The 16131-nt window shown below is 54.9% G+C and overlaps 1 protein-coding gene across 7 annotated transcripts in view; it reads right to left on the bottom strand.

The window, feature by feature from the left end:
• SHANK3 (SH3 and multiple ankyrin repeat domains 3) overlaps nt 1–4970 on the bottom strand; it is a 50989-nt gene extending 46019 nt beyond the window's left edge. For 6 of the 7 annotated variants that reach the window (XM_088837606.1, XM_088837608.1, XM_088837609.1 and 3 more), the window contains exons 1-4: nt 4816–4970; nt 2920–3586; nt 2394–2597; nt 1556–1627 (exon numbers count right to left, since the gene is read on the bottom strand). In XM_088837606.1, coding sequence (XP_088693732.1) covers nt 1556–1627; nt 2394–2597; nt 2920–3204 — 561 coding nt within the window. In that variant the 5' untranslated portion in view covers nt 3205–3586; nt 4816–4970. The other variant, XM_088837607.1, reaches the window with a different exon arrangement.
• Between the last annotated feature and the right edge of the window lie 11161 nt (nt 4971–16131).

Raw genomic sequence — 16131 nt, 5'->3', positions numbered from 1 at the left:
CAGCCTGCTCCTTCTCCAGTGAAGCTTTCTCACGAGCTCACCCCACGACAGAGTCCAGCTCCAGGGCCCTCCTCTCCCGCCAGGTGTCCCCTCCTGTGGCGTGACTCTGACTGCTTTCCCTTCACGCACCAGTCACTGTCAACTCACTCAGCAAAGCCTCACTAAGCCCCCGCTGGCACCACAGTGCTGCCTGCAGCAGGCAAGGCGCCCCGGCCTGAGGCCCCAGGCCCTCTAGAGAGAGAACGCATCAGAAACAGGGCAGGTGGCCGTGGGGACAGCTCCACGCGAGGGGGCGCCCTCTGGCGGGTGAGGACGACGGGACAGGAGGGAGGATGGTCAGAGCTGAGAGGAAAGACCTCGGCCCCACCAGCGCTGGGTGTGGGTGGCGGGGGGAGGCTTAGTGTGGTGCTGGGGGCCGGCCGGAGACCAGGCAGGCAGAAACACAGGACTGTGGCCAGAGCTGAAACTCATCCTAAAAACAAGTGAGACTCACTGAAGGTCAAGAGTCACTGGTGCCCTGCAGGTCGCTGAGGTCAGCTTTAGAGCAGAGGTAACTACGGGAGGAACCCAGGGTGATGGGTTACACCAAGACCAGTGAGGGAGTCCCTGCCCAGTCATGGAACCAAGGCAGCAGAGGAATCTGGCACAGAGACTCTGGGGTCACAAGGGGGTCACTGGGGCACAGGGGTGAATGTGCAGATCCCTCTCTTAGGCCCCAGAGACTGTCAGTGAAATGTTCAGCAAGCAAATGTCCACTGGCCCACGGGAGCCTGGGGTGGGAACTCAGGGAGTCTGCCTATGGAAAGGGCCAGGGTACCCACCCTGCCCCTCCTACATTCAGAGGAGGCAGGGAGGTGCCCCCCTAGCAACAGTACCCAGGAGTAAAGACCCTATAGGTAGGCCTAGGAACAGAGCTCCGGAGTCAGAAGATCTGGGTCCAACCCCAACATCACTAGATGCAAGTCACTTAAATTCTCTGGGACTCAGTATCTTCATCTATGAAATGGGATAATAATAGTTCCTCCCAGAAAAAAAAATAATGAGACGCCTAATTTCAAGTCCCTAGCACTGGATGACCACTAAGTCCCAGATGGCCTGTTCTCCCCACCCCAACCCAGCTCCCCTCAACAACCACATCCGCTCACGTTTCCCCCACAAAGACACTGAGCCCTATTGCACTCCACCCCTTAGCCAGGGGCCCACCAGAGGAGTCAGCAAGAGCCTCACCTGAGTGGAACCCATCACCAGACCGACCACCCCAAAGTCATGGTGCCTGGAGTCTGCATCCGGCCCTCTAGCCGCCCCCCCAACACCCACTCTGGGTCCCTGATGACAGGAGAAAGCAGACTGAGCCAAAGCTGGCCAGCCCAACCAAGCTGGGGTGGCCGTTCTGGGGACAGGCGGAGGCCTCAAGAAGGGAATTTTTCAAGGACATTTTTGACATCAGAAAATTCAGTTAAGGCTGAGCTAGGGGAGCATTGGCCATGGCGGGGAGGGGACTGGAGGGAGTGCCGAAGGTGACCTTCGAGTACCCTCGCTGTGGCTGCCTCCTTACCTTTGTGTGAAGCTTTGCAAACTGCTTATCATCAATGAGGTTCTGGGCATAAACTCGCCTCTTGTATCGAAACTGCTCAGGTAAAGACAAGGCAGAAAAAGGCACCCACCTGGACTGAGTAAGTGAAAGCAGGCACAGAGTGGAGTCCTGCCCACTGCTGTGTGGCCAGGGCCCCACTGCTCATCGCCCCGTCACAGAGCTCCTGCCGGGCGGCCTCACCAGCCCATGCACCCTCCATGGACACGACCTGCACCGAGGGCAGCTGTGCTGCACGCCCAGCGGTCCCTCTGCCTGCTGTGCCCTTCCTGTCCCACCCCCACCCCCAGGATTCCCTGAAACCTCAGTCCTCTTCCAAGACCAGGTTCCAGGCCTACCTTCCTAGACACCCCTCTCTGGACAGAACTGTGCCTACCTGCCTGTGCCACCAGGGAGGCCCAGTCAGCTGAGCTCAGCGACCATAAGGCTTGTTCCACAGCCCACTGCACTTGCCACCCCCACCTCCAAATGGACCTGGTCCCCTTGCTCACAGGGTGCTCAGCTGCCTTTACATCATGAACAGGTGAGCAAACGAGGAAGGCTGAGACTGTCCTTAGGACAGCTGCACGGCCGGCGGCAGGGAGACAAGACACAGAGGTGCACAGAGCCCGCGGCCGGCATACTCCACGCGGCGCTCCGGGCCGTCACGCCCGCTCACACCCCTCCGCACGTGCTGCTGACCGCGCGCCTGCACGCGGCTCACTCCTCACTCGCCCCGCACACACTAACTCCCCGCGGCCGTCCCCCTCGCTGCTGTGCCCTCTGGAGCTCGGGGCTCTGCCGGTCCCCGGCCGCGGCTCACCTCCAGGTAGGGCAGGGGCGTGTCCAGGTTGGGCGGGTATTCCTGCAGAAGCCGCTCCTCGTCCAGGAACTTGCCGGCGCGGCCCCGGGAGGGCGGCTGGAAGAGCCCGTAGTTGAGCGCGTCCTGGAGGCTGTGGTTGAGGGCGCAGAGCACGCGCTGCTTGGCGGCCCAAACGGGCGCGGCCGGGTCCAGGCGCAGGCACTTCTGCAGCGGAGCGCGGTCGTGAGCCGATCGGGCCGCCCGGCCAGCGCGGGGCACGGAGGCCCGGGCGCCGCCCGAGCCCCGGCGCGGGAGCGGAGGCCGCGGACCCCCGCCGCCTCCGCGCCCCGCTCGCGAGGCCTCGCCCCGGGGGCGGTGCTTCCCCGGGCCCCGCCCCCGCGCGGCCGCGGGGAGGGTCCGGGCGGAGGCGGCGGGGGAGGGGCGAGTGGCCGGGGCAGGGGTCTCCCGCGCACGGCTCGCGGCGCGCGGCTGGGGGGCGGCGAGAGCGGGGCGAGGGTGCCGCCGGGACCCGGGCGGCGAGGCTCACCGTCTGCTGCAGGTCTGGGATGCCGACGCGCACAATCACGGCGCTGGCCCCGGGGCCGTCCATCCCCGCGCCCGCGCCGGGGCCGCTAGCGGCCGGGAGCTGGGCGCCCCGGGGCTCCTCGCCGCGCCCCGGCCCCTCCCGGCCCCCCACCGGAGCCCCGTCGGCCGCGCTGCGCGGGAAGGGGCCGGGGGGAGCCGGGGCCGGGGCCGGCGCCGGGGACAGCGGCTCCGAGGGCTCCGCAGGGGCGGCGGCGGCGGCGGCGGCGGCGGCGCGGCTCAGCTGCATCGGCCCCGGCTCCGCTCGGCGCCTGCCTTCCCCGGGGGCGGGGGCGGCGGGGGGAGGGGGCCTGAGCCGGGAGGGAAGCGGGGGTGGCAGGGGGCTGAGCCGGAGGCGAGGGCCGGGACGCTCCGGGCCGGCGAGGGCGAAGGGGACTGTCTGGGGTCCCGGGGTGCGGAGGGGGGGTCGTGCGAAGGGCGAGGGCCGCGCAGCAGGGTGGGGACCCTGGGGGCTGTGCTGGGGGTGTGGGGACTCCTAGGCCTCGGTGTGGGGGGAGTGGCTGAGCGGCGAGGACCGCGCCGCCCTTCGGCTGCGGAAGAGCATCCGTGGACCGCCGGGGAAGATGCGGCGAGGAGGGGGCTTGGAGCCGGGCTGGGGGCCGCTGTGGGCACTGGGGCCAGAGGCAGGGCAGGAAGGGGAGAGAAACCGCGGAGAATTAATGTCCGGGGGTGGCAGCCTCTCCCCACTCTACCGACCCCCTCTCCCCACCCTACTCAAGACCCGGGGGTGACACGGACCGACCCGGCCCCTGTCCTGGGGGTGGGACGGCACGAACCTCGGAGCCCCCGGTCTCTCCCACAGCCAGAACCATTTAACCCTCCAACTTAACCCTTAGGACCTCGCCGAACTGTGTTCGGCGCGGCGCGCGGCTCCCGCATCCCTGGCCGAGTTTGCGGAGTTCGCTCCGCACTCTGAGGCCCGCCCCTCCTCCAGCCCCCTGCCCAGGCCCCCTGGTTCGCCCAGCTCCGACGCCTGGCACCCCCTCCCGGTCACCTTAGCGACAGCAGGATGGGGGCGCGACCTAAGAGGAAGGGCTGAGGGGAGGGGGCGCTACTAGTCTCCACCTGCAACCGGGAAGTGAATTTTAGTTTTACGCGTTGTCGTGGCAACGCGGGAGGGGGTGATGAGTAGGCGGAGGAGAGGGGAGCGCAATAAAGAAACTAGCTCAGGCACCACCGCCCCATCGGAGCGCGCCAGCTCCCCCCTCAACACTCGTCAGCCTCACAGAACTACCCCAGAGCTGGGAAACCCGAGCCCTAAAGGTTCTTAAAGCAAAGAGCAGCCCCTTCACGTTGAAATAGCCCTGATTTCCCGAGAAACAGCTTCTGACTCCCACAAAGCTCCCCCACCGTGCTGGACTCCTCCCCAAAGAACAGGCCCTGACCCCCATGGCCATGGCCGCTCCCCTTCTCAAAAGACACACTTGCTAACCTTCACAGAACAACCCAGCCTGGGAACACCTTCTGGTCCTGGTAGAAAATACCCCAGCCTCACCCACCTTCTCCAAGAGCAGCCCTGGATCCCCTGAGCCTCCCAGGAATAAACTTGAATAAACCGCCCCCCACACACACACTCACACACAGAAAACCTCCTTACCCTCCCCCGACATCCTGGAAGCACCCCCCTACCCCCACACAGACCGGTTCTTGACACCCCTTTGGAGAACAGCCCCCACCCCAAAGAGTACCCACCGCTCTGCCCCTGGAGCAGCCTCCGGTCACCCCAGAGCGAGACCAACTTCCTCAGGACCAGCCCTGACCCCTGAGGGAAACCTGACTCTCTCCCTCCCCAGCCACCACCCCTCCAGGAAAAATCTCTGCCTCCCAGGACTCCACTGACCCCACCAAGCGTGTGTCCAGCGCTGTCCGCAGTCTGCTCCTGCTTTCTTCTCGGGCCTGGATGGACCCTCCCTGCCTAGGAGTGTGACCTCAGGATGTTCAGGCTCTTCCCAAGGCCACTGGCCTGGCCTGAGCCGGGGAGCTGAGGGTCCCCAGAGGCTGGGGCGGATGGGAGGGGTAGGGGAAGGGGGGAAGCAGGAAGGGGCTGCCGGAAGCCCACTTATCTGCAGGAAGCACCTTGGGAAGCATGTGGCTCAGCCCTGGAGAGAGGAAACAAGGGCTTCCCGGCCCCCCTGTCTCCACCATCTTCCTGCCCCTGGTCTCCCCGCCCTGAGTCCCCCGCTCTCCTGCTGTGCCAGCTGTGCGGCCATGGCCACATTCACCAGAGTCATGATGGGACTGAAGAAGGAGGCTGCATCTCCCCACAACCAGCCTCAGAGCAGCCCTAGGCCTCCAGGCTCTCCCTGCAACCCTGCCCTTGACCTGGGTGGCCAGACAACCACCTGTCCACCGAGACGATCTCATGGGGACCCCTTCAGCCTCCCCAGGGGCCCACTGTACTTGATACACCCAGGACCACGAATGCCACGCTTTCAGGAGAAAACCTCACATCTGAGAAGCGACCAACACATCCCTGGTCTCCAGGCTCAACTGGGCCTGCCCTGCCAGGGCCAGGTCCACAGAATGAGCACATGATAAATAAATTCCAAGCTGGCACCACTCCCCAACCCACTGCAAACGGCAAAAATCCAAACCCCCAGAAGCACCTTTCCCACAGAATGTCCTCCTGGTCCTGCAGCCTGGTGGGTTGACGGAGCAGGAAGCCCAGGGACAGGCTATTTTGTTGAGAATAAAAGACCCCAGGCTCCCCAGCACCTCCCAGCCCAGCCCTGCCTCTCCTCCCTCCTGTCTTACTCTTTGGAGGCAAGGAGTCCCCAGACCCCATGGCCCTTCATCAGGGCTGAGATTCCAGAAAGACCCATGGCTCTCCCATCCCCACTCCCTCCCAGCACAAGTGCGGGAGCCCAGGGCCTGTGGAAGCTCGCATGGGCAAAGCGTCCGGAACGTGCCTGGCACAGGGTCAGACCTCTCCGATGGAACACTACCCACCACTGCGTGGCCCCCCAGGCCCCCAGCCACTGCAGAGGCCGTCTGTGCCCGCGCCCTCAAGGTCCTAAGCACCCCCGCCCTGCAGCGTGGCCAGAGCACCCCCACCTGCGGCGCCCTGTGGGCCCCTCCTGGTAAGGCTGCGTCCCCTCCCTCACCACGCCCTCCCGTCACTCCTGGGCCACTTCCTCACCCACATCCCAGCCTTTCCCTCCCTCTTGCAGTCCGCCCACAGAGGCCTGGCCCACAGCAAATCCCGCAGGCCTGCTGTGTCTCCTGCCGAGCCTCACGCCCCCGTTTCCATGACTGGGGCTGGGGTGCGGGGCAGGGGGCGTCCTGCTGTCTGACCCTCCCCAGGGGCCTCTCTCCCCCCCAACTCTGGTCTTCCCTCCACAGCACCCTAGTGTCTGCCTGCCCTGAAATCACTTGTTGCTTATCGTCTAGGACCTGTCTTTCCCCCCAGGATGCAGACTCCCTGTAGGGCGGGAGCTTTCCTGATTTGGTTCACTGCTGTGTCCGAGGCCCCGGGCTCAGTCCATGTTCAGTGGGCACTAGCTGAACTTTCATCTTCAAACTGTTCGCACCCAACTTCGTCTGTTCAGGGCAGACCCTCTCCAAGCTCAGAGCAGGTTGCAGGGGCAGAATACCTGAGTATTCCGACTGTCTGGACCGGGTGCAATGTTTCTGGATAGCTTTTTGTTTTGTTTTGTTTGCTTCAAGTCATTTAACATCTATCAGTATATTTAGGTTCAATTTCATCCTAAGTCTGATAAGTTTTATTTTTCTAGGAATACAAATCTTTTTCTAAAGAATCAACTTTTCATTCTGCTAATCTATTTCTATTTTGTTTTCTTCTGTTTATTTCTTTCTACTGCCTTGATTGTTTTTAGGATCCTTCTTCTAATTTTTTCAGCTGGGTACTGAATTCAATGTTTAGTCTTTCTTTTCTCTGATAATGAGTGCTTAAGGTTATAAATTTCAAAGTTCCACTTTAGTTATGTCCATTAAGTTGGGTCTTAGTTGTGGCATGTGGGATCTAGTTCCCTAAGGGATTGAACCCAGGCCCCTGCATTGAGAACTCTGAGTCTTGGCCAGTGGACCCCCAGGGAAGTCCCCCGTTAAGTCTTAATAAGTAGTATTTTTTATTTCACCTTGTTGATTCTCTAATATCCATTGTATTGCTTGCTTTAGGGATTACTGAAAAGTGCTACTTTAAGCTTTCCAATGTATACTCGGTTTCTTTCTATTTATTTATTTCTTTTTTAGGAAGGACTCACCCTTAGCTACTGATTTCTTTTTTATTGTGTTATGGTCAGAGAAGATGATCTGCATAATACTGACCTTTGAGTAGATTTGAGTACAAATAAAAATATAATTTATTTGTAAAAACTGAGCAATAAATATAAAACATACATATATAAATATATTTGAGTATATTTGAATAATACTGATTTTATAAAGACTTTCTGGTTGCCATGTATGTGGTTCAATAGGAATTGTTGGATGCAAGGAGATATGTATGTATGTGTGTGTATATATATCCAACAATATACACACACTTAAAATCATAACTCCATTATATCAAGTTTGTTAATTGTGTTACTCCAATATTCTATGTGTTTTCTAATGTTCCCTTTGCTTGATTTATAAGTTACTGAGAGAAGTGGGATAAAAATTCCACCGTAGCAGCCTCTCCATGACATTTTGCCAATTTGGGATTTAAATGTCTTTTCAGGCTTTGTTCTTAATGCTAACAGATTTAGAGTTATCACAGCTTTCTCGTTTTACGGCACCTTACTTACTCTTAATGCTGCTGCCTGCCTTAGTTTTGCTTCAGTATTCAGCCTCGGCAGCACTGCTGTGTGAGTACTGGCCTCATATGTCTCTTCCCCTCGTTCTCCTTCTATCCTTTCTACATTTCATATTCTTAGCTGTGCTTCTGGTAAATAGTACGGTAGCCATTTTTTGAATTAACCTTTAATGGTGTTTCATTGTGATTATCGATGTGGTTTACTGGTTTTTGCCTTCTCCTTTTGTGTTGCCAGTCAGCATTTTTCTGTTTTTTTGTCTCTGCTGCTTTTTTCTCCCTTTGGGCTCTTCCTTTGATTGATCACGTTATCTTTATTCCTCTTTCCCTCAACTCCCTTTGTTTTTGGAGTTAAACATTCTTTCTATCATTTTCATAAACACACTTGAATTTGTGGCATGTGGGATTAACAAGCCCAAAGTAAAATCTGCTTCCCCTCCGGTCCCTGCACTAGAGGGACTTTCACTTTGGCCTTGGGCCTTTGTCCTGTCGTGGTTCTCACCTCCTGGAGCCACAGGTCAACCCACTCTTCACTCACTTTCCTTCTGACTTGGATTTTCTTCTTCCTGAAAGTAGTGACAAAGCAGTGACTTTGAAATGTCTTATTTCACCCTTATTTTGAGTGATAATTGAGCCAATGTAGATTGCTAATTGACAAGGTACTTTTTTCTCAATACTTTGAAGACTTTCCTCTCTGTGTGCTGTGTTCCGGGTAATTTTTCCACTTTTGGCTTCCATCTCGCTGGTTCTGTTTGAATTTAATCAGTTATTAATCTCATCCATAGGTTTTATTCCCCCCCATAGAGTTTTAAATTTCAGTGGCCATAACTTTTATTTCTGCAAGCCCTATTGGTGCGTTATCAGATCTGCTTGTTCTTTGTATTGACTTTTTCTGTAATGCAATCTTTAGATTTCTTTTGTCTTTGTTTTTAAAACACTTGCTTTAAAGTTGTAGTCAGTGGTTCACAGGTGTGAGTGCTCTGGTGCTCTAATCCCATTTGCAGAACCTACCGGCTCACCCCCACGCGGGGGCTGCCGGTTCGTTCTGTGACAATTCTGTGGCTTGGGGTTATGAACTCAGCTGGGCCTGGGAAGCCTCGATCTGTCCCTCAGAGGAGTATAACTAGCCCAGGAATTGCTTCATGCTAATTTCTTGGCTTGGTGGTCCTGGGGACTACAAAGAGTAACATAATTAAGGCTCCAAACTTTGGGGGACCAACGGTGGTTACAACTTAATATGGAGACTTCTTCACAGAGAAACCACCGCAGAGCTTTATGGAAACGGCATAAATAAAAGAGAAATATATAGTAATAATTATGAAAATAGATTACTCCCCAGATTTTTGAGCACTACATGTCATCCCAAGTGTATGGCATGTACTAGCTGATTCAGTCATCACTAAATCACTGAGCCAGCCCGTTACCGTCCTCATGGAACAGATGAGGAAGCAGAGCAAATTAGAAGCAGCTCACCTTGTCCGAAGCCGCATGTGGCAAGTCAGTGGAGAAACCAGGACTTGAGACACCATAGTGGGCATGTGACCCAAACACGGCCGATGAGAACCCTGTTCTGGGGGCTGAGGTTCGTAACTGAGAAAGAAACCCTTTCTCCACGCTTGGGACACGCGGGAGAAATGAAGCTCGACAGATGCTAGTGACCAAGACTGCAGCCTTGGGAAGAAAGCAACCTGGGAGGAGTACAGATACGAGAGACAGGGAAGGTTCTGAAGAGGCTGTGAATCTCCAAACTTAGTCCCTGAAACCTGCTGTTCTTTCTTTTGGCTTCAAGAGCCAAGGGTACCTGAACGTCCAACAAAGGAGAGTGGAGAGGCCTCTCTAAGAGGGAACGTGACTGCAAGAGAGGCAGAAGGGCTGGCCTTGGGGCAGGGCCTGAGCTGGCATCCCAGCTCTGCCACCAGGTACCCTGGTGGCCTGAGAAAACTTGCTGGCTCCACTCTGCCTCCCTGTGAGCTCTGGTATGTTAGGGACAATGGTAGGACTTGCTTCATTCCCCCCCTCATTCAGGCCACATGCCAGGCGCCTGCTTTTGGGCTCCCCCTGGGCCCTGGCACGTTAGGAGAGCACATGGGTGTGACACGCTCACCATGTACCTGGTACTTAGTGAACACATTCTAATATAACCATAAAGCTATTTCTATGAAGACCTCCAAGACCTTCTAGAACTACCAAACAAATCCTTTTCATTACAGAGGATGGGAATGCAAAAGTGGGATGTCAAGAGACTCCTGGATGGAGGAGGGTGTGGCAGCCCACCTCCGTATTCTTGCCTGGGAAATCCCATGGACAGAGGAGCCCGGTGGGTCCTCTGCAGTCCACGGGTCACAAAAGAGCTGGACATGACTGAATGACTACATAACAACGGCAGACACAGACATATGTATATATATGTATGTCTGTATGTATTATAACTGAATCAACCTGCTGTATACCTAAACATTGTGAATCAATTATACTTGAATAAAAGATAATTTTAAAAAGAACAAGAGATACCTGGAATAACAGGCAAGTTTGGCCTTTGAGTACAAAACGAAACAGGGCAAAGGCCAACAGTTTTGCCAAGAGGAGACACTGCTCATAGCATACTGGTCTGCCAGGAACTCAAGAGGACCGCACACACGGATGGCACCAGACGGTCAACACTGAAAGCAGACTGATTATATTCTTTGCAGCCGCAGATGGAGAAGCTCTCTGCGGCCAGCATAAATGAGCTGCGGCTCAGGTCATGGACTCCTACTGCAGTTTCACACACTAGCAAGGGAATACTCAAAATCCTTCAAGCTAGGCTTCAACAGCACGTGAACCAAGAACTTCCAGTGTACACGCTAGATTTAGAGAAGGCAGAGGAACCAGAGATCAAATTGCCAACATCCATTGGCTCATACAAAAAGCAAGAGAATTCCAGAAAAACATCTACTTTGTTGACTATGCTAAAGCCTTTGAGTGTGTAGATTGCAACAAACTGGAAAATTCTGAAAGAGATGGGAATACCAGACCACCTGACCTGCCTCCTGAGAAACCTGTATGCAGGTCTAGAAGCAACAGTTAGAACTGGACATGGAACAACAGACTGGTTCCAAACTGGGAAAGGAGTACATCAAAGCTATATATTGTCACCCTGCTTATTTAACTAATATGCAGAGTACATCATGAGAAACGCTGGGCTGGAAGAAGCACAAGCTGGAATCAAGATTGCCAGGAGAAATATCAACAACTTCACATATGCAAATGATACCACCCTAATGGCAGAAAGCAAAGAGGAACTAAAGAGCCTCTTGATGAAGGTGAAAGAGAAGAGTGAAAAAGCTGACTTGATATTCAACATTCAAAAAACTAAGATCATGGTATCCCTTTCCATCACTTCATGACAAATAGATGGGGAAAAAATGGAAACAGTGACAGATTTTATTTTGTTGGGCTCCAAAATCATGTCAGATGGTGACTGCAGCCATGAAATTAAAGATGCTTGCTCCTTGGGAACAAAAAGCTATGACAAACCTTGACAGAGTATTAAAAAGTGGTGAAAGTGAAAGTATTAGTCACTCAGTCATGTCCAACTCTTTGCAACACCATGAACTGCAGCCCGCCAGGCTTCTCTGTCCATAGAATTCTTCAAGCAAGAATACTCGAGTGGGTTGCCATTCCCTTCTCCAGGGGATCTTCCCCACCCATGGATCAAACCCAGGTGTCCTGCATTGCAGGCAGATTCTTTACTGGGGAAAACCAAAAAAAAAAAAAAGCAGAGACATCACTTTGCTAACAAAGGTCCATATAGTCAGAGCTATGGTTTTTCCAGTGTACAGGTATGAGAGTTGGACCATGAAGAAGGCTGAGCACTATAGAATAGATGTTTTCGAACTGTGGTGCTGGAGAAGAGAGTCCCTTGGATAGCAAGGAGATCAAACTAGTTAATCCTAAAAGAAATGAACCTTGAGTACTCATTGGAAGGACTGATGCTGAGGTTGAAGCTCCAATATTTCAGCCACCTAATGCATAGAGCTGACTCACTGGAGAAGACCGTGATGCTGGGAAAGACTGAGGGCAGGAGGAGAAGGGGGTCACAGAGGATGAGATGGTTGGATGGCATCACCGACTAAATGGACATGAGTTTGAGCAAACTCTGGGAGACAGTGATGGACAGAGAAGCCTGGCGTGCTGCAGTCCATGGAGTCACAAAGAGTCAGACATGACTTAGAGACTGAACAGCATCAGCATTTCCAAGTGTTTTACAATAGAGGTGCTTTAGACTGTGTTGTTGGAAATCTGTTTTGTATTCTGTCACAGCAGCCAGAACACAGCAATGCTTAATGATGGCTAGACAGATATTAATGAACGAATAAATGAACAGAAGGACATCCTGCGTTTAAAATGTTCGTTACTCACAAACACACACACCAAAGTACGAGGGCGAGGCGCGAGGAATACAGCAGTGACCAAGCAATCCCCCGCGGCCAAGCATGTCCTCTGCTCACCGAGAGCTCTGGTGACAGGCTGTCTGCTCACCCCGAGCTCTGACATCATCCATGTCTCTCCAAGGGACCCCTCACCCTATGGCCTCCCAGTCCCTCGCCCTCTCATCTCACTAACTGTAAAAGTCGGGGCTTAGGTATGGATTATGGACACATGTGTGACTGCTGCGAGCTGAAAGGGATTGATACAGGTAGTGCCTGCAGAGTCACTGGAGTACTGAAAGGCGCACCGAGCCTGAGCTCCTGGAGACGCCCTCTCCCTCAGCAGCGCCACAGAGCACGCCCCCAGGGCCTGACTTCTCGCCACACTCGGCGAACTGAGATGTCCGAAAGCTGACCTGCTGACTCCAATGGACCGCCCCTCTGAGTCTGTGTTCCCAGCCCCTTTTGCATCTACGTAGGGCCAAGTCAGGAGTTCTGGAATCGCGGCCACTCCTAGGCCTAACCAGTAAATCCCTCCTTCTTATCCTGCCTGCTCTTTGTTCAGCCTTCATCCAGGATGACCTTAAATCCATGCATCAAAAATGGCAGCACTTCCTCAGCTACCCGGGAAGGCCCTACTTGCTTTTCTATGGGTCCCTAAATGCCTACATGGAGCAGAGACTCACCCAACCCTATTTCTGCTTATGTTGCAAACTGGATTTTCTGTGGGCAAGAAGTAAATACCTGTTGTGTTAAGTCACTGAGATTTGGGGGTTTATCTGTTAAGGTAGCTAATGTTTCCTCAACTATTATAGCTAATGTTTCCTCAACTATTATAGCCCTCGCTTTGGGCTTACTACCTTGAGTCCTTGTCTAGATCAGCAGGTAGTGTTGCTTTGGCCTGCTGCTCAATACATCTGTTAGAATGATATGCTTAAGACCCAGGGAAATTAATACAAAATAAATTCACATAATCACTGCATCCATGGTGAGATGGACCGTGGCCCTATACGCTTGTCCTGTGTGACCCCCAAAGCCCTCTCTGATCAGTGGACTATGGGGCATCAGAATGTCTGAAGTGGTATCACTCAGAGTTAGTGGCCAACAAGCCCTGAGAACCTGCCTGTCCCTTCCCCTAGAGTATGGCCAACCCGGCTGAAGGCCACACCTCCCTCAAGGGAGGCCAGGGAGAAGACTTAGTACAGCCTTGGGTGTTTCCGCCAGGTCCTTCCCTCTGGCAGCTCCCGGTCTGTGAGCAACTCACGTCCAGGAATTGGAAGAGGAGCTGCATTGTGAGTCAGGTCTGGGCCGCATTCCCGAAACCTAGGTTCTTTCCACCACCACCCCGCTGCCGCTAGTGCCACCCTGTTTCTGTCCTGGAGAATGACTCTGTGGCCAGGGAGCCAAAAACCTCAGGCCATGCCATTCCGCCTGGCCCTGCGGCCTCTGCCACCCGACAGTAGCCAGCTCCCCGGAGTCTAAAGTGTGTTTCTGCTCCCCACTCTACTCCAGAGTCTGCTCGCTGCCTCAAAGAGGGGTCCTCCAGACCCTCACCCAGGACAGTTGGGGGACAACTGACCAGCTCGAGCACAATACAATTCTATCTCCCTCTGTCTTTGGGTGCCTTTTTCTCTATTAAACCAAAGAGGTTTCCAGCAGTTTGGCTTCATTCACATGGGCTGTTGTGAACCCTGGTTTTAAAAACCAGAGTACAGTCAGCATCATCCAAGCCCCTGGATCTGAATCCAGAACCTGTGCTCCCTGTTAGATCTGACTGATTTAGGATCTTTTGCCTCCAATATCCTGGGGTTAGGAATGATGGTTGTTGAGGCCACAGAGGAGGGAGCAGAGCCAAGAGGGAAGTGGAGGCCTGCACAGAGGGCCCTTAGTGTCCTGGATCCCTGACACCAGCCATTCCCAGGAACCACCACAGAATACTTTCAAATGGGCCAAGTGCTGCACCAGCCCCAGGCAGCCCCAGGAAATGGAGGACCCTCCCTTGTTCCAGGTGTAGAAAGACCAGACCGGCACCACTCACAAGGCCCCTCTCCTAACTGTGGGTGTTAGTTCCAAATTAACAGTGTCCAGAGCCAGTTCCCGCACCCTGGCAGGCTGCCTCCCACCGGGGCTCTGTCCCAAACTGACCCTCCTGCCGATTCCCACAGCACTGCCAAGAAAGGCCCACAATCGCGGAAAGACTCGGATGCCCACAGAGCTCAGCTTTGAACAAACAAAGATGGAGGCACACGCGCCCTCTCCCCACCCAGAGGTCAGGGCTGCCTGCCGTGGGCACACGCCTGAGCAACCTCCAGAGTCTGCAGGGGAAAGTGCCGGCCATTTGTATAACATTACAGCTGCAGGCCGGCTCTCCTGGAGAATAAGGGTAGTTCCCAGCTTGCAGCAGAAAAGGAAGAAAGGGCCTTTGGCTGACTCCTTTTAAACTCCAATTCACAGCGCCAACCAGCTGTGATAGTTCCAATTACAGGTTCAAAGATTTCTGGGCCATGGAAAAACTTTCTGTCCTGGCCACCCACCCCATCCTGCTCCCACGCACAGGCACAGAACCCATACTGGAGTGTGACTCCAAGGGGATGGTTCACAGGAGCCCCTTCCACTCCCGAGGCCAGCAGCAGCCTGGAGCCCAGCCCTGCCTCAGGGAGTCCCTGCCCTTCAAATTTTGCTCCTTCGTACTGCCTCTAGTCTTAGCGTTCATCTTTCACCAGGAAAATGCCAGATCCACAGCAGGCTTCAGTGGAAGCTGTGTCTTGGCCCCACCCCAGTGACCAGAGGCCTTTCAAGGACCCTGTCCATCCTCCCGCTGGCTCCAGGGGCAGGAACTATGAGAAACCCTCCACAACAGCAGCCCACATCCTGCTGGTCCTGAGGTCCGACCCTGTTGGGGAGCCTGAGGCCAGAGAGCTGCCCTGGGGAGGGTTCCAAGGAAGAGATGTCCTAGGGGAGCTGCTGTGGGGAGGCACTCTCAGGGAGGCACTGACCTTGGGGTGTTTAGTTGCACTGAGTAAGATACCCGCCTAACCGCCTCTTGGGGCTCTCTCTTACTTTGAAACAGCTAAACAATCTGGGGACCAAAACTGTGAAGTCATTCGAACAAGGCTCTCCAGTGATGGAGCCAGGGCCGCCATCTCTTTGGATGAGCCCTTCCCATTGGTGTGACCCACGTGCAGAGAAGTCACTGCCCTCCAGATGCCCCACCCACACACACACACACCAAACACACCACACACATACACACACCACACACACACACTCCCCCACCACACACACCACACACACACCACATACACCACACACACACAACCCAACACACACACACACCCCACACACACACCCCACACACGACACATACACACCACAAACACACCGCACCACACACACATCACAAAGACACACACACACCACACACACCCCACACACACACCACAAATACACCACGCATACACCCCAGACACACACATACCACACACACACCCCCCATACACAACACAAATACACCACACACACACACAAACACACCCACCACACACACACGCACACACACTGCCCACCACACCCCCACCACACACACACACACGAACAGAGGGGGAAAGGTTGGAAAGAATTTTTGATCTGTTTCAAGAAAACACCAAACATAGCGTTGAAGGAAAAGCCAGCAGCTCGCGGACTCCACGGTTTCCGTTTCGATTTTCTCATTCCACACTCCCCAGGCTCAGGGCCTTTAAGAAACCCAGCGCGCAGAACGCCAACACTAGGATCCGTCCTGCGCGTACCTCACACGCTTCCCACCTCCAGCGCCAAAGGCCTCGGGGCGCAAACCCGGGCGCAGCTACCGCCCGCCGCCCAGCCGAGATCGCGCCCCGCCCCGGTTCGGAACAGGCCCCGCCCCTCCCAGCGCCGTGCCCCGCCCTCCCAGCGCCGTGCCCCGCCCCTTCCGCGCAGCCCGCCCCTCCCGGCGCCGTGCCCCGCCCTCCCAGGG

This window comes from Moschus berezovskii, chromosome 6 (genome assembly GCF_049115385.1).
Source record: "Moschus berezovskii isolate FMDL1 chromosome 6, NW_MosBer_1.0, whole genome shotgun sequence".
Taxonomy (NCBI): domain Eukaryota; kingdom Metazoa; phylum Chordata; class Mammalia; order Artiodactyla; family Moschidae; genus Moschus; species Moschus berezovskii.
The sequence above is the reverse complement of the archived record's forward strand: the minus strand, read 5'-3'. Positions and strand labels throughout refer to the sequence as shown.